At 48.9% G+C, this 21,282-nt stretch overlaps 1 protein-coding gene across 4 annotated transcripts in view; it reads right to left on the bottom strand.

Annotated features, from left to right (window-relative positions):
• Nucleotides 1-580: 580 nt before the first annotated feature.
• The window catches only part of LOC119445377 (protein RER1-like), a 138,200-nt gene continuing 117,498 nt past the window's right edge, over nt 581-21,282 (bottom strand). For 2 of the 4 annotated variants that reach the window (XM_037709684.2, XM_037709686.2), the window contains exon 7: nt 581-759. In XM_037709684.2, coding sequence (XP_037565612.1) covers nt 741-759 — 19 coding nt within the window. In that variant the 3' untranslated portion in view covers nt 581-740. The remainder of the gene's footprint in view (nt 760-21,282) is intronic. The other 2 variants (XM_037709685.2, XM_037709687.2) reach the window with 1 other exon arrangement.

Genomic DNA, 21,282 nt, shown 5'->3' with positions numbered 1-21,282 from the left:
TTTCTGACTGCTCCTCACGCCCTGCCTGGTATTTTTTTCATGTTGGTTCAGTGGAAATTTTATGCTAGTAATGCACCATGATACTCCACAGGACATGTAAAGATATTGATCAGAAGTTCTTGAATTTCTTCGTCCGTCAAAGCGCGGACGCACCTGGCGCACTGACTCGCTATGGATGCTGCGCTCTGCCGAGACGAAGCGACGCGGGTGTAAACACGTGCACTCCATCTGTTGTCTAAAATTTAATTTACTAGTTCTATGTGTTTAGGTGACCTCTCCATAGATAGCGGACATGAACGCAATTTTTTTTTTTTGCACGAGTTGTCTCGGGAGTGGCTGGGAGTGAGCTTAAAAAGCAACATGAGTATACTCGGGAGTAGCAGAGGGTGTACGTGGGTGGTTTCACGAGTTATCTCGGTAGTGGCAGTTAAAGGGTTAAGGGGACAAAACAAATATGAACTAGTCAAAGGACTGTGGAACGGTGTAATGATACCGGGGTTTGTGTTTGGAAATGCAGTGTTAAGTTTTAAGTCAAAAATACAGTCAGTAAACCAAAGAGCAGTCAAAGAGACGCCACAGAACAAAGTGGGAGTGTGCCCATCCTGGTGGCCCACTCCGGTTTATTGACGACACACAACAGGGCGGGCATCCACTGCCGCCGCTAAGCGTTGCCAATCGATCCCGTCCTCACCGACAGGGGTGCAATTCTGCAAAAACAGGTCCCGCAGTCGCCAGCCTCATCACAGCTCCTGGACACTGCTGCACACAACACACAACATACTTAAGGCAAGGCACAACACAGTATCACGAAAGTCATTTATTATTACAGGAAACATTGTTGCAAACATGTGATCTGGATCTGTAGCCAAATTCTATTTAGGATAGCTTTCAGGCTAATGCTCAGAAGAACATTGTTAAACAAAAGCAGCTGCATAGAAATACAGAAAAACTATACAGAATATGTCCAACACACAAAAATGTACTATTGAGCAACAAATTTGTTGTGGTAGAAGGACCAAATGAGTGGCAATGTGCCTTCAATGTCGAGTTCGCAATGTTCTACGACAGTAGGATTCTAAAGCAATCTGCCAGTGTGAGCCTCCTTTGCTAGAGTGTTGGTGACCAAAGCTGGCTCTGTAACATTCGCATCTGTGATGAATCATGGCTAAGCCAAGTGGGGACAGCTGTGCACAACAGGTTCCAGGGCATGTGGAAAAAAATGCGAGTTGTCATGTACGGACAACAACTGGCACACCACTTGCAGTGAGAGCGCCATTCAGAACATCACAAGGACTCATCAATGCAGACAGTACTCCTTCTGAAGCAGGCGAGAACAAATCAGCATGCATTACCACTGTCAAGAGGGCCTGCACAAACAAACACCCAGAATAGAAACGCATTGCAGTGGTGCACAAGATGTTGATACAATATGTGGCAACCTTCCTCACTGGCAAGACTACACAGGATTGTCCAAATTTGTGACAAGCCCAATAAACACCAAGCACTTAATACTTCACTCGGCGATAACCCTTACTAAACGAGAGAAGGGACAAGTATGGCTTTTTGGGCTAGTTGATTAGATAAGACATGGACAAGAACGAGAGAACAGGATGAGGGCTAAGCGCTCAAGCGCTCGTCCTGTTCCCTCGTTCTTGTTCGTGTCTTTTAGCGCTATGACCACCTCTGAGAGAAGGGAAATTTGGCTCCCTAGAGGAGGTGGCCAATCTGTAGCCTCTCGGATGGCAACCTTTTCGTTTGGGATTTGAAACAAAGTAAAGAAAGAAAACTTCGAAAACTTCCCATTCATCAAGTGGTGAACACTGACGCCTTAGGAAAGCTGTGTATTCTGCCTTCCTATACAGTCGCCGACCGTTTATTCAGACTCGACAGGAACCGCTGAAAAGTCCGAATAATCGACAGTTCAAAAAGAGAGAGAGAGAGGATTCACCGGAAAAAAGTGCGTTTGTGGTCCCAGTGGCCGGAAAAACTTCTCGATGCGCGACCGTACGCATGCAAGCTTACGCTCGGCCAGTGTCTGACCATAGCTATAGGTAGAGAAGAGCGTTGTTAAGGGCATCGCTAAGTCTGCATTAGATGGCTGTGGTGTGGGCGGTGCATCGTCATCGGAGTCACCGTCCACTTGCGAGGGGTTCAAGAATCTGACGGGCATCTCCTCATCATCCAACTCAGTGCAGGGCAGGAGGGCACTGTCAAAGTTGGCGAACTGTTCAAACGTAACAGCGGGGATATCGGCTCCACTAGCACGGAGGTCGTTGATTATGTCCATTGCAGAGGCAGGCGGTATCTTAACTGCGGGGTCCTGGCCTGAGGCACTGTCCTCACTATCAAAGACAAATCATGCATGACAAAAGCAGTTGCGGATTGTGCCCGGCATCACTGCCTTCCAGGCATCGGACAGGATCATGATGGCCAAGAGCACATCCACAACGTAGATCTTGCCACAGTCCACACACAAGAGCACATGATTGAAGGGGCGCAATCAGTAGTGAATCCAAGTTTTATTGCGATAGCAATTATATGGACACTCAAAAGCAGATTTCTGCCGTCGGCGTCGCCGTCGCCGTCGCCGTGAGGTTCCGTATGACGTCAATGGAGATGAAATCGTCAGCCGCGCGCCGCCGAACGCTGTATGTGCGAGTGAAAGGGCGCGAGGGACGCGCGCTTTCACGGGGAGTGAACGCACGGCGGAGAACAAACGCGCGTTCTGCGCCGTGCTCCCTTAAGGGCTGCAGAATTAGGCGTCTCTTTCCTCCTTTACAATCACCATATATGTAGAGCAAACGCGCCTTCTTCCGACGCGCGAGAGGCCGTGGGGGAGGGAAGGGAGGCGACGTTTAGCTGTGGCACCAAGTGCCTATTTATATCAGAGGCTCCGGCAACAGTCACCAACGCCACACGCATTTTGAGCGAACGCGGGCAAAACGCCGACGGCGTCGACAACAGTTCTGCATGTCCAAGTTTATACAGCTGATAAAGCTAATATCATTACTCCGTATTGCTCTCTACAAATTTGCTATCGCAATTGATGCTTCGCCTTTCAGGTGAAACTGCGACAACTTTTTTTAATCACGCCCTGGTCCATGGGCTGCAATACACTTGTAGTATTTGTTGGCAAGAACTCTATATGCCTGTGGGCACCGCCATTGTCAATGAACATCAGCACCTTGCAGTTCTGAAGCTCGTATATCCGGTCGAGCTTCCGTACATACTTTTCAAAAAGATCCTGGGTTCTCCCCGCCTTAGAGTTTGCCTCGTACCAGACAGGCAGTGACTTCACCCCTTTAAAACATTTTGGATGTTTTGACTTGCCTCTAACGAGGAGTGAAAGCTCCTCCGTCCCTGAAATGTTGCCTCCCACAACTGTAAGACGCTCCTTGCTCCGTGGCAGGGTTCCTCAGACAAGGGTGGCAATGTGGGTTTGTTGGTCGGTCATCATGGAATGGTGTTTGGATAGCTCAGATAGCGTCTTCGTTTCTTCTCATGTCCGTGTTTTTTCTGCGCTATCCAAACAACATCCCCAGACAAAGCAAGCGTCCCGTCAGGCAACAACTTTTAAAAGAGACCCGTTTCATCACAGTTGAAGACGTCTGGAGAGTACTGGCGCAGCAGTGCACACAGCTTGTCAGCGCGGTAGTTTGACACAAGGGTTTGGTCAACAGCACCACTCTCACCACACATTCGTTTGAATGCCAGGTCGTACCTTTTTTTTAAATTCCGCAACCAACTATCCCTGAAGCCAGAAATATTCATGCGCAGGGCCAGCGTCTCTGCTTTTTGCCTAAGCAGATCACCAGACATGGGTATCCTCCTAGCTACAGTGGCGCTCAGCCACATGTTCAGGGCCTCTTGCACCTTAGGATGGCTGCCATCACCTAAATGTTTCTGCTTCCCCACTTTTTCAGCTGCCTCCAGGATCTTCCCCTTATTCTTCAAGTAGTCGGAGGAAGCTTGCTTTGAAATGGAAAACTCCAAGGCAACTTCGCACTGAGGTCAGCCGCTTTTCACCTGATATATAACAGCTGCTTTCTTCACAATCATCAAAGTCTGATAATTGCTACGTTTTTTTCATTGCTCTCGATGGCGCAGATAGCACAGGTGGCATCAGAGCCATTTCGTATTACGTGATGACTGGACGAGATCGTGCAAAAGATCAGGCCTAGCACACCAAGCAACAAACTAGAAAAGCAAGACTCTGCCTAGATCAAGAAATAACTGACAAAGCAAACGGCAAGCACCGACTTCCAAGCTCAGTGGCTTGGCTTGGTCTGCGGTTTGGCCGTAGTAGACAGTCAAGGACTGGCTCAATCTAAAGCCTGGTAACTATTATGTGCAGCCAACAAAAGGATAGCCTTCGAGATCGGCAGTTGTAACCGTTGGTGTTGCATGGATTTTGACATCACCTATCCAGCCATAACCAGCTCACCCTTTACATGCTGGCAACCTAGCAAAATGTAAACATCGCTGTCAGCTTGTCATGGTGTTCGACGCCGCACCTGATCAGGCAGCCGGAGTCTGAAAAATCGAACTGCATGCTATTAAAGCCCCTTGATGTTAGAAAGTAGCGACACGCTTTGGTCTACACCGCAACACCCTCGCCGGCGCGGTCAACCTCCTCTTTCGCGGAGGCAGCGCATCCACCACGCTGAATGGCTGCAGCGCGCGATACTACCCCATCAGGTGACCCTGACATCATGAAAACGGCGCGAAACCTGCTTTCGCGCGCTTTCAGTTTCTCCCGCCCGCCATGCGCTGTCCAAGTGTGGTCGCCCTGCCGCTCCGAACGTGCGTTTCCTTGTTTTCCCCGTCTTTCCGTATAAATCTAAGCTTCGTTCTCTGTGGAAATGCCTTGGTGCTGCGCGTTTCAATGCAGCAGCAGGTCAGAGAAAGGGCTAGCATTATTTTCTATTTCCCGAGGAGAACGGAATATCGTTGGCCGGTTCCGTGGCTCCATAACATCGGGAGAAAGGATTTCGCGCCTTCTAAGCTCGTCGTTCTTTGCGAGGTGAATCTTACAGCTTTCCTTATATTCGTAGATGAAGTTGCATGGAGATTTTAATGCACTTTGCACAGCCGGACTCTTTGTTCAGTCAATACAGAGCACCTATAACTGTGGATATAGCTCTTTTTATGTTTTGTTTTTCCAAGTGCGTTGCTTAACTTTTTTGTTGACTCTTCGTGATGTGACAAAGCTTTTTTGTGTTCTCGCGTGTGCTTTTGTTTTCAAATGTATGTAATTTATAAGTTAATGGCTGTAACTCCTATTCTGAAATGGTGTGTGCGTGCGTGTATGTATGTGTGCGTGTATGTGTGTATGCGTGTGCATGTATGTGTATGTAAGTGTCTGCGTGTGCGCGTGTCTGTGTGTGCGCGCCAAGGAGAAATACTTTGTAGTTAACGTGGTAGTTTTTTTCTAACCATCCATCGGTCCGGTCCGCAACCTTCGGTGCCGCCTAGATCATTCTGTAGTTCAGTGCCGTCAGATACGAAATACTGGTAGCGATTTTCATCGTGCGAAAAAGCGTGAATAAGTATTATGTTGTTGAATTAAACCAAAGAATTATCTTCTTTCCTGCACATATATATATATATATATATATATATATATATATATAAGCATATGAACTGGAATTGGTTAAGCGAAAGTGTAAAAATCAGTCAATTAACAACCGCTTAATGATATCTTGGCAGCCGCCGTAAAGTAAAAAGCCATACGCACGGAGGCGAAGTTATGTATCTGGCATGTATTATTCGCGCATGCTCATAAAGTAAAAGGCATGTGCTTCCGATAACCTCCCTCAATTCTGATAAACTTGACATCTTGAAGTCTGTAAGTTAATCATCAAGTGTCATAGTCTTATAAGTTTCCGTGTGAACAATCAGCCTTTTTTTTTTTTTAGAGAGACTTAGGTTACTCCCAGAGGTGATGGAATGCAATTTCTCCTCGTTTTATAGTGAGGGAACACAGGCGCGCGTGTAAAGTTCTATGTTGGCTGTTTCGCAAACACAGCACGTAATTTGCACAGAGGCATTCGTACAAAGGCTTTTGGCCCACTCGTTTTGGCGAATTCACATTAGTAAACTATCACATTTCTTCTTGGTTACCTTCTCTGAGCCTTTTAAGAGCCAGGATTATGAACCAAATTCTCGTTTATACTCTACGCAGCTTATATTATATGCGCCCAATACACCTCCGCATTACTGTCATATGTAAGAGGCCGCCGGTGGCGCAAAAAAGAAAAGGAGCACGAGAAACACGGGTTCCGAACGGCGCGAGCGCGCGAGGCGCACGAACCGAGGCATAGTCGAGGGATGAACGGCGCTGTCCGTTGAGTTTCAACGTGGCACCGGGTCAGGAAGGTCGCATCTCCAGCTATGTTCTGGCGACGGGAGACTTGGGGGTCTGGTTGAGTCCGCGACGCTGGCCGTCCAAGGTGTGGCCGTCGACCTCGGCAAGTTCGGGCGAGGCTCCTGGACGGGCTGCAGCTTCTCACGGCAGGACCAGGCACACGAGAGAATCCCCCTTCTGCGGCAGACCGGCACGTTCGAATCTCCTCGGGACGACCCGTCGGCACTCCTGAAGAAGTTGCGACGCATCCCGACGCTAGGCCTAGGCAGGTGGGCCTAAGCTACGGCGAACGCCATCGATGACGAGCTGAGGAGCTCGCCACCGACGAAGCACTGATGAGCTAAAAACCTACAAAAGAGACGACGCGACGACAGCGAGGCACAGACGTCTGCGGAATCAACAAGAGCGCTGAATTCGGAGAGAAAGGGCGGACGAGCTTCGGACTTGGACAAACGTGTAACGACGAACACAACAAGGTGACTCTTATTCGCCGCGTCCCAGCGTTAATACAAGGTTGCCTGACTTTGGTGGATTAGCCGCCACGGACGAGTGTAGGCACAAATAGGAACATTCTTAGTATATTAGGCTTTAGGTTGTAACTTCGTTAGTATTGTCCCCGCGGTGTGTTTTAGTGTGCTTGTTTATTTTTTGTTTCCTTTCGTTCGGGTCTTGGGTTCGTGCGTAATTAAAAATACTTTTGCTGTGTTGCCATGCGCCTGCCTACTCCATCTCCTCTAACACCTGCACGCCCCCGAGATCGGTGACAAAACACATCACAATTACGGACAACCCAAGTCGCGACGCAGAGGCAAACAGCTCGGCCTCTGCTTGGCACTCACTTTTCGGAGCACTTGCGCTTGTATTTATCGAAGCTTCCTCAAAAAAAAAAATGTCACGACATTCTATCGGAAGCATACTTTCGTCATGACAGTTTCACAAGGGTTAAATTTCCATACAACGCTTCAAAAGGCCGAATAAACAAGCGCGTGCATTGATGCTAATGCGGCTGCAGCGAGCCAAAGGAGGGTTCAGCGTGCCGTGCGCACCGCGCCAGCCCGGGGGAGAGTGTCGCTACTTTCTAACATCTAGGGGCTTTACACGCTATAGGACGTCCAAACTATTGGTCGTGGTTATACGTTACTTCAATGGGACAAGTGGCGTGCTGCAAAGATGTCCGAATAAATGGTCGGTGACTGTATTCCAAAGAAAACATTTCACTTCAGCATAATAAATGCTGTTTAATGCATTCAATATGTTATGGTTAAGTATATACAAATGAATAGCATAATGCTGCATAGTTTAGTAGGTGGGGGTGATGGTGAGTGCAATTGCTGCCCTGAAGGCTGAGCCAAGGGTGTTCGATTTCCCGGGGTCATTGGTCAAATCGACGTTGCGGTGAGTAGGTGGTGCTAACTAATGATGCACGTCGTTGAGGTTTAATTGCTCCCAGTGTAGTTGCGCGATGCTATCGTGTTTACGAGAGCCTCCCTATCCCTCGCCCTTCAACTAGACGGAATGGCAGCGAGTCATTAAGATGGTGGGCCCACTCCGGCGGCACTTGCTCGGCATTTTAGTCATTGTTTGCGGACGCACTGTGCTTCCTGCACTCATTAGACGAATGTGAACTTTATTGCATTAGAAAGCTCAATTTCTGCGCTTTCCAATGACACCTAGTATGACGCTTGAGGCTAGGCGATAGCCTACAATCAATACAGTGGGAGGAAAAAACACAATTTTTGCTGTACTAGCCTCCGTTGTATGTGTTTCCGGCAAAACTGTTCTTTAAGTGAAATGTTATACAAGGTTTCTATGGAGAGACATTGCATGTAAGGCAATTAGAAATTTATACAGGCGCCAATAAAAATGGGCAAAACTATAAAAGCTTATTAATGAATATCTTTTTTCCTTTTAAACTCAGGACAACAATATTTAGTGGTTTTCTAGGCTACAGCGTACTTATCATCTATGCGAAGTTTTGTGTTCTGATAAACAGTTCGCGAGTTATTATTACTTCAAATTGGCAATTAATGAGTACACTTGGTCACGCATTACCGAAGAAGGGACAAAACAATTTAAGCTGAAACTCCGAAATTTTCAATAATCAAGCAGCAAACCCTTCTCTTGGATTCTATGAAGAGAAAATTGTCTTATGTAAATTAGGGAATCTACAGGGGAGCAGTGAATTGAGCAAATTTTTCTGCTGGCCAGGTCTGTGCAAACTGACACTTTTTCATGTACACGCTAATTCACGATTGTTGCACATTACTAGAGCCATACAGTGTCTTGTAATTACTAGCACTCACGAGTCTTACTAAGCAGTGCTCGAAACAGAAGATCTTCAATAAATAATAAGTTCCACAGGCGATTTTTGGTGGCGACGCCATCTGTGCAAAAAGATATCAAGCTGTTTCACGTCAGTTCCAACATTTGTCAAATGTGGCGCCACTAAACATTACAAAGCGGGCAAAACGCAGAGGGAATTCTTTCTCCACGTTTGAGTGTTTGGCTCAGTCTAGTCACCGCGCCTACCCTACATTCCTTCAAGCACACGTGTCTGCAACCACGCCTTCAATGTAGTCCTACATGAGCTCACTTACTTGTGGCTGCGGGGATAAAAATATGAAAGAAAGAAAAAAAGAAAAAAGAAAGCACCGTGCACGGTACATCATGAGTGCATGCCAGCTAGCCAGCAGGTTAGGCTATTGTGCCATTGTGCCCAGGAGAATTGCAAATTGCCCTCGCCTCCTCCTATTTTGCAGGCTCGTACGACGATATCTGGAAACTTGCTTTCCCCACGCGGTGATGTGTGTGGCAGGGTACTGTGCGACTATTCTATGCAATGTCGGTTGATCGATAGGATTAGCAGCAAACAATGAGCAAGCCTTGCAGACTGCAGCGAAAAGTGCTGATGACTGCGTAACCAACAGCATTCCAAGCCGTGCGCTACTAACCAAATTTCACGTGTTCCGACGCCCAGTGAAGTTTCGAAACACGCGATTTCAAGTAGGTGCTTTTCTCGTTGAAAGATATATCGTATTTATCCTCGTAAACATCGCACTTGCATAATGGCCGCACCCCCACATTGTCCACTTTCTTGTTCGAGTGATCATCGTACCCTCGAAAATCTCTGCAGTGACTGCCATTTGCTTGGCCTAATCCCCATTCATGTTCATGCAGTTTGCAAACAGCGCGAAAAAAAAAAAAAAGATCTGTTTTGGGATACATAAATAAGGCTAATAGTGCTTTAGTTGGCTACACTCAAAGCCTTTCCGTTGCGCATTTATGTAAAAAGCACCCTTTTTGGCGCTCTGCAAGGTGCACAATAGGGGCTCTGTGTATTGTTAGCACAGAAGTAATGGAAACGAGCTTGCTGGGGGTGTCTGAACGTCGGAAAATAGGCATCAGGTCACGCGGCACATACGGTGGAAACAAAACTGGTGTCACCTGTGCCCACAACTCTAATTTCTATACACGTGGACCAGGGTAGCTTACAAAAGTACTGCTACTTCTTTGAACAGTCGGGCCTCGACACCCGGCAGTTCCACGCGACCTAACGGTGCCTGTGTGCGGGGGGGCCGGTGACAAACTTTCTCGAAGAACTCGTGCCACGAACGGTCTTTTTTTTCTTTTCACTTAGTCGCTCTGTTACTCTATACTCTCTACTAACCTTTACCCCTACTCCTTTGCTGCCACCTCTCCTCTGCTGCTGACCGCTGTTCAGGTGTCAGCAGAATGCGCTAGACAGTTACTGCGGTCTATAGCAATTTCCTTCCCTTTCCTTTTAATAGTGACAATATCAAGCCTAGAACCTTTGTTTAGCGGGCCCGGTTTACAAAATGCTAAAAAAAATATATAGGCACTAGGAAGAGAAAAAAAATCACAGCATATCCACGGGGTGAATGATGATGAGTGGGCGAAGCTCCGGAGGGAATCATCGGATCTCCCGCTTAAGGGGACGCTAGCACAAACGCGTTAGAAACGTGCAGTACTCTCTATCTCTAGTAAGGGGGAGCGGCCACAGCGTCTTACGCAGCCATTTACACATGCCGGAACGTGCACCGCGTTTGCCGACGCCATCACATGACTGCTGAGAGAGTATACCCCCCGTATTCATAAACGCTCCTCGACTTGAACTTGACTTGCCACCGCCTTGGGCAGCGCGTTCGAAACGCGTTGAAGGTAAGGCGGAGAGGCCACAGCGTCTTACACCAGCTTCTTACACGTGCCGTAACGCGCTAGCACAAACGCGTTAGAAACGCGCTAGAAATGCGGCCTTTCGTTAATGTTGGGTATTTATTGCCATCGTGGTGCGTGTGTCTATGTGCGCTTCGTGGCGTAGTGGTTAGCGCCGCGCGTTCGGAAGCGAGGGGTCCCTGGTTCGATTCCGCGCTACGGACACAACTTTCGGAATTTTTTTTTTCATAAAATGCCGGAAGCGTTCTCCGGAAGCCGGAAGCGGAACCGGAAGTCGGCTTCCGGTTATACTATACGTATACATATATATGTATATATGGGTATACATACATATACGGACACACAACGCCATCTATTGAGCAATTCATAAAACTAGACGTGGCTACCTACTACGACGGGGACGAACGGGTGCCGCTATAAGGAGCTTCGCCCCTAAAACAAAACTAGTTGACGATCAATGTCACTCAAGGTTCTACAGTAAGCACTGGTCTGCAGGCCATCTGCCGAGACGACTTTCGAAGCAGTGGCCCGCACTCGCATGACAGCCACGTCAAAAGAGGCAGTGACGAACCCCTAATAGCCACCATCATCAGCACTGACCATTTTACATAGAGAAAGATTCGACCGAGCCATTGTTGAAAGTATCAGCGGGGAGAAGGTCACCATGCGCAGCAACAAGACGATGGTGCCAGGTGCAACTTGTCCTGAAAAAAAGGGGGAGGGCGAATTTCCTTAACTACAGTAGATCACCTGTCGCAGCGTTGCACAGAGGGCCAGACTGAGGGCATGCTGCGACGGCGAAGAGCAGATTTTTTTAGCTTTTTCCAAACATGACTGAGTAGCGTCGCCTGGTGGGAGAATCTGAACTACATGCAAGATGGCGGCCGTGATACCTTCACCTTAAACACTGCCACTAGACAGTAGCCCTGCCCACGGAGGGCCAGCGGGCTGCCCCACTGGCCCAATTTTGGTAGGATTTGGGCCTTTGCTAGCATGCACTCTGTGTGCGAGCACAAGACGTGGTTCACGACCACATCGGGGCCTTGGAGAGTGCGTACGTGTCAGCCTCATCACCACCGACGGCCCTTGTCCACTTCGGCTCGTTGGGGTTCCCGGCCTCGGCGAGCTTCAGTCATCTCGATGTCTTGAGGCAAAGCCTTGTGATGGTCTGTTCCTCTATGCCGTTGCTGTCTACTTCCTCTGCTGTGGGGTGCTCCATGGCAAGTGCAGGTTTTTAATCTGCATGTTTTATCCATCGAGGCTAAAACAACACTAGCCCAACAATTGCCGTTAAATATAAGGGTAACCTTTCAAGGAATAGACATATCCTAAAATAATGTTTACTAATGCATTCTTTGGGTACTTCACGCCCTTTCTGTGTATGTACAGTGGAATCTCCTTGATACAACCTTCACGGGGACCGGAAAATGAAGCATATCATCCGAAAATCGTATCATCCAACATATTATCGGGAAAAGAAAAAGAAACGTATTATCCCCTAAAACGTATTATGCAGAATTGTATCAACGAGATTCCACTGTATGTTATGTATGTATGTACGAGAGTTGTCCGTAAAATAAGGTTGCCAATGGTTTTTCAAAATGAAATACATGTTTATTGGCATTGAATAATACATTTTTGGAAAGTTTAGACGTTCGCCCTATTTTTCGACATAATCGCCGTTGAGATAATGCATTTTTGCATGCAGTGTACCATCTTCTTTATGCCTGAATCGTAGAACTCTCCCGCGCGCCGTGAAGGTAGCTTAAAACCTCTTCTTTCAGCTCCTCTCTGGTTCTGAAATGCGTCCCACCCAGGTGTTTCTTCAATTCAGGGAAGAGATGGTAGTCACTTGGGGCTATGTCTTGGCAGTAGGGCGGGTGTGTGACAGTATCCCATCCAAATTTGGTGATGAGATCGTTTGTTACCCGGGTGATGTGCAGACGAGCGTTGTCCTGATGGAAACGCACTCCCTTCGTGAGCATGCCTCTCCTCTTGTTCTGAATTGCGCGGCGAAGGTTCTTCGACGTCTCCCAGTAGCGGTCCGCATCGATTGTTGTACCAGCAGGCATAAAGTTGCACAACAATAACCCCTTCCTGTCCCAAAAGACGCTCGCCATCACTTTGCTGGCAGACAGTGTTTGTTTGAACTTCCGCAGCTTCAGCAACTCTGGATGTTTCCACTGATGGGATTGTTGTTTCGTTCCCGGTGTCGTGTAGTGAACCCAGGTGTCGTCCCCAGTGACAATAGAGTTCAAGAATTCCTCCCCATCGGTTTCGTAGGCCTCAGAAATTTGCGGGCCGCTTCAACACGTTGCTGTTTGTGGTCTTCCGTAAGCATTCTCGGGACCCACCTTGCACAAACCTTGGCATACCCTAAATAGTCTGTCAAAGTTTTGCCAATGCAGGTTTTACTGACATAAGTGATCATCTCGCAGAGCTCCCGAACTGAATCTTTAAGCACTGTTTCTTCCACTTTTGCAATTGTTTCGTTCGAAACCGATGGCTGTCCAGAATGCTGTTCGTCATGGACGTCTTTAAATTTCCTGCACCATTTGAGCACGTGTTGCACGCTCATACACTTTTCTCTGTGGACTTTACACAGTGCCTCAAACCATGCGTACACAGCCTTGTCAAGCTCTTTGCGCACCGACGGCGTCAGCTTCTTCCGCTTGGCTGATGTGCCCGATGCAAGTGCTTTCTCTATTGCTTCTTTAGACTTGGGAATGGTGGACAGCAAACTCGGAGAAATCCGAAACATTTCCGCAACGTCGCCTTTCTTCTGTCCCCTTGCGACTTCGGCCAGCTCTAAGGATAAAAACTTGAGCTTTTTGCATGGTGGCACCATGTCAAATAGCATGCTAAAACACAGAAAGTCTTCTCTGAGTAAATCGAACAGCACTACACATGCACAATCTGAACAGCGAAATTCAACTAACAGTAACTATGCAGCAACAATGTCGAGATGTAGCATGGACACGAGACGGTCATTTGAAGTATATAGCGCGACGTTTGTGTGCAGGTGCGAGTAAAGGGGGTGCGAGAGAGAAAATGTGGGGGCTTTTGCTCCTTAAATATCTGACTTTGCCTAGGTACTACGGAGAAGTTTCTTTGCTCGCTTTGCATGCGTTTGTCGGCACTGTGGAGTGAGGTCACGCGCTGACCGTACCAATGCGCGAGCTAGTTTATGCTCCCACGCTGGCTGCTGGCACGGTGAACCAGGTGAAGCAGTGGGCGAAAGTAATCTGTGGTAGCCGTGCAATACCCTTTTTACCACTGCCTCATCGACGGCTCAGGTGAAAGTATTCTGCAGTAGCCGTGCAATACCCTTTTCATCACTGACTCATCGACGGCTCAGGCGAAAGTAATCTGCGGCACCCGTGCAATACCCTTTTAACCACTGACTCATCGACGGCTCAGGCGAAAGTAATCTGTGGTACCCGTGAAATACCCTTTTAACCACTGACTCATCGACGGCTCAGGCGAAAGTAATATGCAGTAGCTATGCAATGCCCTTTTCACCATTGCCTCATGCAAATGAGCCTGAGCCGTCGTCGCTAGGGGAGCTCATTGTGCTTACAGCAACCATTTATCAACGGCAAGCAGCTCTTGCCAAAAGCATATTGTTTCCTGCACGTGTGCTGAGCATCTCTGGTCGAGCTTTCTTTATTTAGGAAGAAATAACTGCGCCGTCAATTTCTTCTACAAATCTATTTTTGTACTTCTTGAATAAAGTGTGCTAATTGGCAACACATGGTGGTAGTCTATCACGCTTAGAAATTACTGAATCGTGGCACGATCACCAAGTTGTTCCTGGCGATGGTGAGACAATGGCGATAGTCACATGCCTCGAGAAGCAAAGCAAGTCACGCATGCAAGAAGCAAATGATTCTGACAAGAGCTGCTTCATTGATTAATGGTTGCTGCAAGTGCAAAAAACTCGCTAGCGTCGACCGTTGGAAGCAGAGCGCTTTCACCGGAGCCGCCAATGAGGCAGTGGCCAAATGTGTATCGCACGGCCACCGCAGATTACTTTAGCACATGCCCTGGTAGCATGTACTTCCACCGGTAGCGCACCGAGATGCAATTCGGCTGCTGCTCACGTGCTCCGTTTACTTTCTGGGGCACCTGTAATGTGTGTGTCTGTGTGTGTGCGCATGCATGCATGTACAGTTGAATCTCGATAATTCGAACTTGAAGGGGCCCGAAAATTTGTTCGAATTAAAAGAAGGACTTGTTCTTGAAGTATTTGTGCACCATAGCACAATGCACGAACGGTGCGACTCTCGAAATATTGCGGTGCATAAGCAAACAGTGAGCAAGAAGACGAAAGTGCCCATGCTGGCCAATGCTCACTTCCCAATGATGGCAGAAAACGGAACTTCAGGCAGTGGGCTAAGCTGGTGCCAGCGCAGAGGCGGGTGCACGCGGAGACCGTTGAATGTGCGGGAATCTCGAGGGAGTTGAGAGGGATGGCAAGGGGAGCAGAGTTGTGAGGAGGGGTGGGTCGTCGATGACGAAGTTGTTGCCACTGATCATAATCACGTTGGTGTGCTCCCTTCTATTGCACCCTCACTGCGTTCAAAAGACAAAGAGAATGAGGTATTGGTTGTCGCGTCTGCTGAAGGACGAATCCCAACATAAAAACTTAACTGTTTATTCAATTAGCAATGGCAGCGGGCGAGCATACCAACTCTACGCTCGTCTCGGTAGCGAAAGGAAAAAGGCAACTCTTCTAAGCCGGGCAGCCTGTTTTTGTAGCCACCGTCGGTGACGCATACCTCGGGTGACGCTGCGGTGGCGCTGTGTTTTATCGGAAACGCAGCGCAGCGTGTAGCCCTGTTACACTGGTCCGGATGATAACGAGGCGGAGGCTGCGCGGAAATATGCACTGAGTGTGTTGCCACACGTGTATGTATGTGTGTAACTATTTTCCCACCTACCTAGGTGACTGGGTAGTCCGTGGTCGAACGGTTAGCGCGTCAGGCTGCTGTGCTGAGGTAACAGCGTTCGAAAGCAACCATCGAAAAGACTTGGGCCACTGAGTATGTGGCAATGTGTACATGCGTGCTGCTCTTCAACCCTGCACGTTGACATGGGTCAGTGTAGATGTGGGACTGGGTAGGCACCGCTGTTCGACGGATCTCCGACGCTGACTTGGGTCAATGTGCCAGTAGGTGTGTGCCGCTCTTCAATGAACATTTTTGATGCCAACTTGGCTAACTAGGTACTTGCCACTGGGAATGTGCCGCTCTACAATGACAAAAATAATTCCTTAAATTCGAGCAGAATTGAACCCACGTCACAAGGGTTCCTCACGGACAGCAACTCGATGCATTAGCAGGCTATGCCATAAATGCACTGGGTATGTGCCGCTTTTCAATGAACGCGTTTCACAACCAACACTTTAGCAAGCAGTGCCATCAATGTACAGTTAAACCTGGATATAACGAAATTGACATATTCCCGAAAAACCTCGTTATAAAGAGGATTTCGTTATATGCAGGTTCGGCACGAAAATTCTAGTAGTGTAGGTGTGTCGGCGGCTCGTAGCTTTGTGCGTGCTGGGTGTTCTCAGCGCTCAGTTTGCGTTGAAGCGATAGACAACAGCAGGAAGGTCACTTTGCTTGCTTCTCCAGCGGCGCTTCCACACGCCGCCAGCGTGTGTCCGCACTCATCGAGTGTGATGATGCACAGCGCGTACCAGCGCGTCGGCAACATCAACTGGAAAAGGAGAGAGTGCCGGCTTGGCGGGCTAGGCCAGCTGCAGCAAGCGGCAGGATCAGGTTTAAATGAAGGGAGGGGGAAAGGTCACGCCCGCGGCGGCAAGATAGCCGGGTCGAGGGATGCAGGCCCACCTCGCACACGCACGCACGCACACAGGCGCTCGCTTCGCATTCCGTCGCGGCGGAGAAAGTGCTTCCGGTTGCTGCTCGCGCAAAAATGACAAAATTTTGGGCGAAATCTCTAGGTTTTCGGAGGGGAAAATTCGTTATATCGAGGGGGTCTCCCGCTGCCACTTCATTACGTAGAGGTCTCAAATACATGTGCTTCTATGGAGTAACGGCGGGGAATAGAAAAACTTGGTTATATCAAGGAATTCGTTATATGAAGGTTCGTTATAAGCAGGTTTAACTGTACTGCGTATGTGCTGCTCTTCAATGAGCCTCTCGCCAACTTGGGACTATGTGCCACTGAGTGCACAGCAAGTGACGAAAACAATTCTCAGCATTCGCAGGCACATGTAAGCCACGCTTCTTGTCTCGGAGGCCAAGCCCGGACTTGTGAACAGCGCCAATAGATGGCACAGCGTGTCCACAAAGAAGAGTGAGAGAAGAGCCCGGTTGCTGCATGACACTCAGCATTCATACGCACTGGCGCGCCATGCATTTTGGAGGGCAGTCACAAACTTCGCGGCAGCGGTGCTAGATGGCGTCGAGCGTTATTAGGGGAGCTTGCAAGCGGAATCCCGCTGCAGTGCCCGCCTCATAGATAACTCGTTTCAACGGTCTCAATACCTTGTGTCCCTATATTGATCCAATGCTAAACGCATTACCGTCGGCAGTGATTGTAAGGTGGTGTGATACTATATGGTACACGGGAGTGTGCAACATAAGCATGTGAAGACAGTGCGCCGTGCGGTGGCGAAGAGGACACCTACTCTTGGCCAATACTCGTGAGTGGGTATGTACCTGAAGGTGATCACCATCATCGACACCGACCTGTGAGCGTGGACAGTGGCGCCTGGAAAAGCGTGGCTCGAGAGAGAGCATGACCCGTGGCGTGAGCAGTGCGCGAGGTTCGGCGTTCGATGGCGGAGCTTCCTCGCTGGGCGTCCGGCCCATAGGAGCTATCGCCACCCGCGCCGCTACGTCTGCATCACAATCAAAGCTGTCACCAGCTGAGGGGCCACCTCGTCAAGTTCTTGCGCTGGGCAACTGGTCCAGGAGGGCTGGCGGTCCTGAGCCTGGCTGATCGAGCGTTCGGGTGAGCGGTCACAGGGCTACGTCGTCCAGTTCTTCCGCTGGGCAAGTGGTCCAGGAGGGCTGGCGGTCCTGAACCTGGCTGATCGAGCGTTCGGGTGAGCGGCCACAGGGCTACCTCGCCAGCTGTGGACGTGATCCGGTGGGCTGCGGCAGTGTGCTCCGGGGCGCAAACCCCGCCATCGGGTAACCGGGCACGCGGAGGCTCCGGTGCATCGACTGTGGCGCAGGGCCACCTGAGTTCCACGAGGCAATCCAACCCTGTTGTCCGAAACTGCTGTCCGACACCGGCTCCTTGAAGTCTCTGACATGACGACACCTGCTTCGACGTGAACTGTAGGCAGACTACATTTAACTAGCCTATATATATCTGCATGTCTTCTAGCGTGCATTTTGGGGAACTGTTACGTGTGTGCCGTTTCAATGTATTACGTGTCCAATACAAGTCTGATGTGTGTTTGTGCTTCTGCGTGATGCTTCTATCTCTTTCTGGAGTGATTCTGCACCCAATAACATCACAAACTGGCGAGCCTGCCAGGATTCACTCGTAAAATCAGTGAAAGAGGGCAGTTTCGCTTGAGCGCAGACACGCATTAGTAAACGGCACCAAGGATTTAGAGAAACTCGCTGCTATAGGACTCCAACTAGGATTGTCAGGCGCAGAACTTCAGAGATGGATTGAGGCCGAACAGGCAAAACAAAGGGACGAGAGAGCTGCGGAGTGAGAGGCGATTAAGGAAGCAGCTGAATTAGCGCGCTTGGCCGACGAGAGGCAGCGTGAGATCCTCCAGCTAAAGCTACAGCTTCAGGAAGGAGCTCGGAATGTGCTGGCAGCGGCTTCTGAAATTTCGCCTGCGCCCAGCACTTCCTCGTCATCCCTCAATCTGCAGAAGCTACTTCCTTTGTTTGACGAGAAACGCGATGACTTGCACGCGTATTTACAGCGATTTGAGTGCGTAGCAACAGGGCAGAACTGGCCACAAGAAAAATGGGCTCTTGCTGTGAGCATGTGTTTAACTGGCGTAGCTTTAACTGTAATCGGTCGGATGACTGCCGCCGATTCATTAGACTACCCGAAGGTAAAGAAAGCTTTACTACAGAGGTTCCAATTCACGGCTCAAGGCTACCAAGTGAAGTTTCGGAAAGCACGAGCAGTAGATGGCAAGACTGGAAAACAGCAGCAAGAATTTCGGCCTATTATGATCATTGGATTGAGATGGCTAACGTGCCAAAACGTATGAAGGTCTACGAGATCACATGATCTCTGAACAATTTCTGCGCTGTTGTCAACCAAAGCTAGTGATTTTCTTGAGGGAGCGAGAGTACAAATCCTTTGATCCGTGACCTTGATCGAAAACAGATCGTTTTCTTGAAGCGCAGAATTTGACAAACCTAGGAAAAGGTCCCGATAACACAGAGGATTCCGGTGGGAAAACCACTGAAGCTCCCAGGAAACCACAACTCAAGTGCATACTCTGCCAACGGTTTGGACATTTGGCTCCTGACTGCCGTGCCCCACCTAAGCATATGCTAAAGTGTAAGTTGTGCGACAGAACGGGACATACAGCTGAAAATTGCCGAAATCAGTACAGGGACAACAAACCGAGTTCATCAAGTGCACTCACCGAATCTCAACCAGTTCGGACTCGACCAGGGAAAGCATCAAAGCATCCAGGAAAGAAGACTCGCCAATCAAGTGACAGCGACGACGAGGACCCTGGGAATGCTGTACCTTTCCTCATAGACGGGATGCCAGTGGTTCAAGGCCTACTGCTAGGAAGAAATGTTCACGTACTACGAGATACTGGTTGTAATACCGCAATTGCCAGACGAGAACTTGTTCCAGAGGTGTATATGACGGGAAAAACGAACAACGTTGTTCTTCTAGACGGCTCAACAAACTACCTGCCTGAAGCTGTCATACAAGTGAACACGCCGTACTTTACAGGCAAATTAACAGTGGCTTGTATGGACGCGCCCCTCTACGACCTTGTTCTCTGAAATCTTCCAGGCGTCAGAGGACCATACGATCCGGATTCTGACTGGAAGCACCCCGTTGTTCCCAACGAGGAGTCGGCGTCGATAGGAATGAAGCCGACTAAGGCGCCCATGAAGCCTCAGCATGTGTCGAGTGTGGCTAAAGCCAAAAGTGAAGAGCCAGAACAAGGCAAGATTCGTCCCTTGTGCGTTCCGACAATTGTCTTTCGTGACGTAACTAAAGGGCAACTCATTGAAGAAGAGCGAAAAGACCCGACGCTGAAACATATTCCTGCCAAAGTGAGCAAGTTGTTTAACTCCGGAAAGGGTCACAGCTATGAATTCATCGAAGAAGAAGGTTTGCTGTATCGCCTTTACCGCCTAGCTACTGGCAGAACATTGAAGCAGGTGATCATCCTGAAAGCATTTAGACATGGCATATTAGAAGTGGCACATGAAAGCATCATGGCAGGACATCAAGGTATAAGAACAACCGATCGTGTCCTACAAGAATTTTATTGGCCAGATGTACACGGAGACGTAAAACGCTTCGTGAAGTCGTGCGACAAATGCCAAAGGACAACCCCTAAAGGGAAAGTAGGAGTCGCTTGGGTAACATGCCTCTGATCCGTACACCTTTTGAAAGGGTGGCTGTTGATTTAATTGGGCCCTTTTCACCAAAGTCGGACCGCGGGAATCGATATGTTCTTACGTTAATCGACTTTGCCACTCGTTATCCGGATGCTGTAGCACTCCCCGCAATTGACGCAGTCCAGGTTGCCAAAGCACTGATCGAGATCTTTTCTCGCGTCGGTTTGCCCAAAGAAATAGTCACTGACCAAGGAGCAAGCTTTACGTCAGAATTGATGAAAGAGGTTAGTCGACTGCTCTCAGTCAAGCTACTCAAGACGACACCCTACGATGCGATGGCGAATGGTCTCGTCGAGAAGTTTAACGGCACCCTGAAGATGATGCTAAAGAGAATGTGCCAAGAGAGACCGCGATCTTGGGACAGATACCTCGCCCCTCTGCTTTTTGCATATAGAGAAGTTCCACAGGCAAGCCTCGGGTTCTCTCCCTTTCAGCTCATTTACGGCCGGCACGTTCGAGGACCGTTGACAGTATTAAGAGAACTGTGGACGAACGAAGAGCTAGATGGAGAAACACGAACGACATACACTTCTGTCTTTGATTTGCGCAATCGCCAAGAGGAGACATGCAAGATTGCTCATGAACAGCTGGAGAAAGCTCGTGACAAACAAAAAACTTACTATGACAGGAAAAGTCTCCCTAGGAAATTATGTCCAGGCGACAAAGTGCTCATTTTGTTGCCAACTGACTTGAACAAGCTTTTAATGCAATGGAAAGGGCCGTTCGAAGTCACGGAACGGAAAAATGATGTTGACTATGTCGTTGACGTTTCTGGAAAGAACAAGATCTTTCATATAAATATTATGGCGTCTCTGTTGGCACGACGTTTATTTGGCCCGAGTACTCGGCAGCGAACCAGCAAAAGCACACACCCGATGATGATGATCACACATAACTGAAGATGAGGATCGCGCAACGTAGGATGATGATGATAATATACAGATGAAGAAGACGTGCGTAATAAACGCCCACACTAATTTCCCCCCCACGTGGAAGCGGCCATCCTAGCCGCAAGTCAAGGCGACGAAGACCACCGCGTGAACGGTTTCATGCGGGAGACATGAACGACCTCGGTGCTGCGACAACGGCGGTCTGTGGCGGCGACAACAG

The sequence above is a fragment of the Dermacentor silvarum genome, chromosome 3, assembly GCF_013339745.2.
Source record: "Dermacentor silvarum isolate Dsil-2018 chromosome 3, BIME_Dsil_1.4, whole genome shotgun sequence".
In the NCBI taxonomy this organism is placed as follows: Eukaryota; Metazoa; Arthropoda; class Arachnida; order Ixodida; family Ixodidae; genus Dermacentor; species Dermacentor silvarum.
Note: the sequence above shows the minus strand (reverse complement) of the source record. Positions and strands in the feature narration are given on the sequence as shown.